The following is a 3,662-nucleotide window of genomic DNA, read 5'->3' on the forward strand; positions in this document are numbered from 1 at the left end:
AAACTTACGTCATCGATGTCTCTCGTCACTTTCTCATCTTGTCAGCGTAAACCCGCCCAAAATGTCAACGATGCACGTATGTATAATCGAGCGATAAAAAAATCCCGTAAATTAACCTTGTTTTATTCTCGTTCGGGGAAGATATCGAAATTTCAAATTTAAGGCGTGTATTTTAGAGAGATTTAAATATTAATTGTTATTGCCAATAAAGTTATCCTGATTCGTCGACTATACTAATTTTACAATGTTTCACGCGTCACTAGCTATACGTAGATGAACTTGCCACTTATAAAAGCATAACTATCAGTTTATCATTTCTATATCGTTTGCTATAAATTTCTGCATCGTTGAGCGTAATTTATGTTCCTTCAATTAACGGCGATGAAGAAAAAATCGACGAGGGCATACCGTATGGGAATTTTATGCGAACGCGTAGAGTCGCTAAGAGAATCGGGAAATAAGTTGCCACAGATACTTCTCTTTAAGTTCCTAGGTCGAGGTCATACGGCACAAACCTACCGCACCGACACACTAAAAGAATCGTTGTACCTTGTACTTTCCTACCACCGAGAAAGTATTGGCAAGTTGTTCTCCGTACCCCTTCTTATGAGCAAACGATTAATGATAGTCATAGATCAAAATATCTTCAAGGAGATATCTAGAGATTCATGCAGCTTCGCAGATGAATCTTCCGTCATGCTAGATAGACTTGTATGTGTTCTGTCGTTACAAATTTATACACTTCTATAATGTGTCTGACTATATTTGGATTATCAAAAATTATTACATCATCATCATTTCGGATGCGTTGTCGATCATGTATTGTTTTCAAAGCAACTGAGATATATTCGTATTAAATATCCAATAGCTAGCGACTAATCAGAGTATTTGAAAAAGCGTTGTTCAATAAAAGTGGAGAATTTGCATCTATCGTGGGGACAATAAGGTATCTCAAGTTCTTGCAGTATCTCGGAAAATCGATGGTTTCGATTCCTACATACCTGGATCGGCGGTGGCACCGTCTACGCGGGCAGAAATGCTCAAAGATGAGAAAGAGGGGACCCCGATCGCAGTAGGGACCGTGCCGTCGTGGTGGTGGCAATATAAGGCCCGACGAGAGGCGAGCCTCAGCCAGTCCATTGAGCGGTACCTACACCTTCAAGGTCCGTGTCCTTGAAGGCGTCCTCGATTTTTGTCCCGTGTGCAGTTACACGAAAAGAATCGCCGCGGTTCTCCCTTTTGCATCTGAGTCCCCCCTGCACTCTCCCTGTTTCTGAAACGACGAACAAGCACGTCGCCATTCCATCCCGCGATCAAGTACCCTTCCATCCCTCGCTGATCAGCAGCGTCGGGCAAATCGGTTGAGCGGGAGTGATTGAAGAAGTGAAGAGGTTTGGGTACAAGACGAAGAAGACGAAGAAGACGACAACGACGTCGAGGAGAAGAAGTCACATTTCCCGCCGAGGATCAACATGAGGTCCTCGCTGGTGCTGCTCCTGGTAGCAGCTTTTGTTCTTGCCGGTGAGTACCAGATTTCACTACCAGTTCGCTCGATGCCAAGATATCGACTTAACACGTCATGTATCGAATTTCGTGCGTGGCAGGGTACGCGAAAGTTCTACGAGCCTTTCCGGTCATGTGACGCGCGTGGGAGACGATTTTTCTCACGAATCTTACCCAGAACCATTTAACTCGAATTGATTTTTCCGCCGATCAAACGCGGTGATTTTTTTTCGCGCCTTCTGCATCATCTTCTGCATAAATCATCTAAGGATTGCTAAAAATCGCGTTGTACATGACCCGCAATCTTAAAAGAAAATACCGATAAAAATCTCTTGAATAGACGTATATTAATTAATTAATACTTGTATATAATAAATAAAAATATTTTTTATACTGAGAGAGATTAACTGTAAAAGATAATATACCAGACGCGAATTAATTGAGAAACATTTCAAATGTAACACAAATGGACACGTGAGAGTAGTGACAGAGTTATTCAAAATGGCGAAAGTGTCACTGCAATCTGGTCATTTGAGATTCCCTCGGTCTATACCTGTATCTTTGGCCATAAGAGTCTATAGTTGTCCTGTTTTTTTTTTTCCTTTTACATCATAATCAAGTGATTGTCACCTCTTGGTGATAAGAGAAATAATCTAATAGTCGATCGTCGGGACGACAAGTTGCATAAGAGATTAGAGCGTGAAAGCTCCTCGGTCCAGTCGGTCCCGGATAAGTGACGTCACTGCCGTGCCCCGGGCGTCTGAAAATAGTGCGAGTGGGGGCACAACTTTCCCCGTTTGTCACTCCACCATAAAGTCGTCTCGCAAGCCCGGGGGACCATCAGGACCAAATGTTTATCTGATACTGTTGATGACTATTTCTACAGATATTTAGAGAATACTAACAGGCGCCTCTAAGCCCAAACTTTATAATTAAGATATTAATTTATAATATTCTTTAAATTAGCAAAGTCAAACGCAAATGTTGTCCTTTTTCTTTTGTGCATTAGTTTTTTTTTTTTTTGTTTAAAGCATTGTAAAAGACCAAATTTTTTAACAAGCTTGTTAAAGCGCACGATTAAAAATTATTCGAGCAATATACTGTATAAAAATCTTGCGGAAGTACGATGCTTGGTCTCGATTTGGAACAATTTTATTAATCGTAATCACACATTTCTTTTGAAGAAACAGATTATCTCAATCTTTAATACAAAGTCTTTTGCAAATAACCATCGGTTGTTTCGAATAAATAATATAGATATGTGAATTGTATAGAAATTACGATAGTAGTAACTCGAGTACGGTACTACTTTAGTCGTTCTAAAAATTATAAATGAGACCAATAAGACCATGTACTTGCAACAAGGTATCTTAATGCTACAGCGATGATATCGCACGAATCTTGCTAATTTGCAGCCTATCAATCTATCAATGTTTCGATCTCAAACAAAGCTGACAGATATTTTTATGTCGCGTAATAAAATAATTATAAAATAGCTATTGCAATTATTTAGAAATAATTGTAAGTGTCATATATATATTAAAATGTAGTAGATTCTTAATATAAAAAAAAAAATCTACCTTCCTCCAAATTTATTTTATTAAAGGACATTTCTTAGAATTGAGAAATGTTGCCAAATTATTTGAATAATTAATTCCAGACAAGATAAAGTCTTTATCATACCGCAAACTCCACTGTCTATTTTCAGAGGGCTCGAACCGAGTTAAGCGACAAGAGGACAAGAAGGAGGAGAGCTTTGAGAACGAGATCTGCAAAGATAAGGATGCCGGCGAGTGGTTCAGATTGGTCGCCGGCGAGGGTGATAATTGCCGCGACGTTATTCAATGCACGAGTTCCGGTCTGCAGGCGATCAGATGCCCGGCCGGTTTATACTTCGACATCGACAAGCAGACGTGCGATTGGAAAGACTCTGTCAACAACTGCAAACTGAAGAACAAGGAGAGAAAGGCCAAGCCCCTGCTCTACACCGAGGAACCGCTTTGCCAAGATGGTTATCTCGCGTGCGGCGACGGATCTTGCATCGAGAGAGGTCTTTTCTGTAACGGCGAGAAGGATTGCACGGACGGCTCCGACGAGAACATTTGCGGTAAGTTTACACAAAATTGTATATAAGTGTTACTTTATTCGCGCAAAGCAGG

At 40.4% G+C, this 3,662-nt stretch overlaps 1 protein-coding gene across 2 annotated transcripts in view; it reads left to right on the forward strand.

The window, feature by feature from the left end:
* Window positions 1–1,131: 1,131 nt before the first annotated feature.
* LOC115245529 overlaps window positions 1,132–3,662 on the forward strand; it is a 5,271-nt gene continuing 2,740 nt past the window's right edge. For both annotated transcript variants that reach the window (XM_029823900.1, XM_029823901.1), the window contains exons 1-2: window positions 1,132–1,521; window positions 3,212–3,610. In XM_029823900.1, coding sequence (XP_029679760.1) covers window positions 1,473–1,521; window positions 3,212–3,610 — 448 coding nt within the window. In that variant the 5' untranslated portion in view covers window positions 1,132–1,472. The remainder of the gene's footprint in view (window positions 1,522–3,211; window positions 3,611–3,662) is intronic.

This window comes from Formica exsecta, unplaced genomic scaffold (assembly GCF_003651465.1).
Source record: "Formica exsecta isolate Colony F162 unplaced genomic scaffold, ASM365146v1 scaffold122, whole genome shotgun sequence".
Taxonomy (NCBI): domain Eukaryota; kingdom Metazoa; phylum Arthropoda; class Insecta; order Hymenoptera; family Formicidae; genus Formica; species Formica exsecta.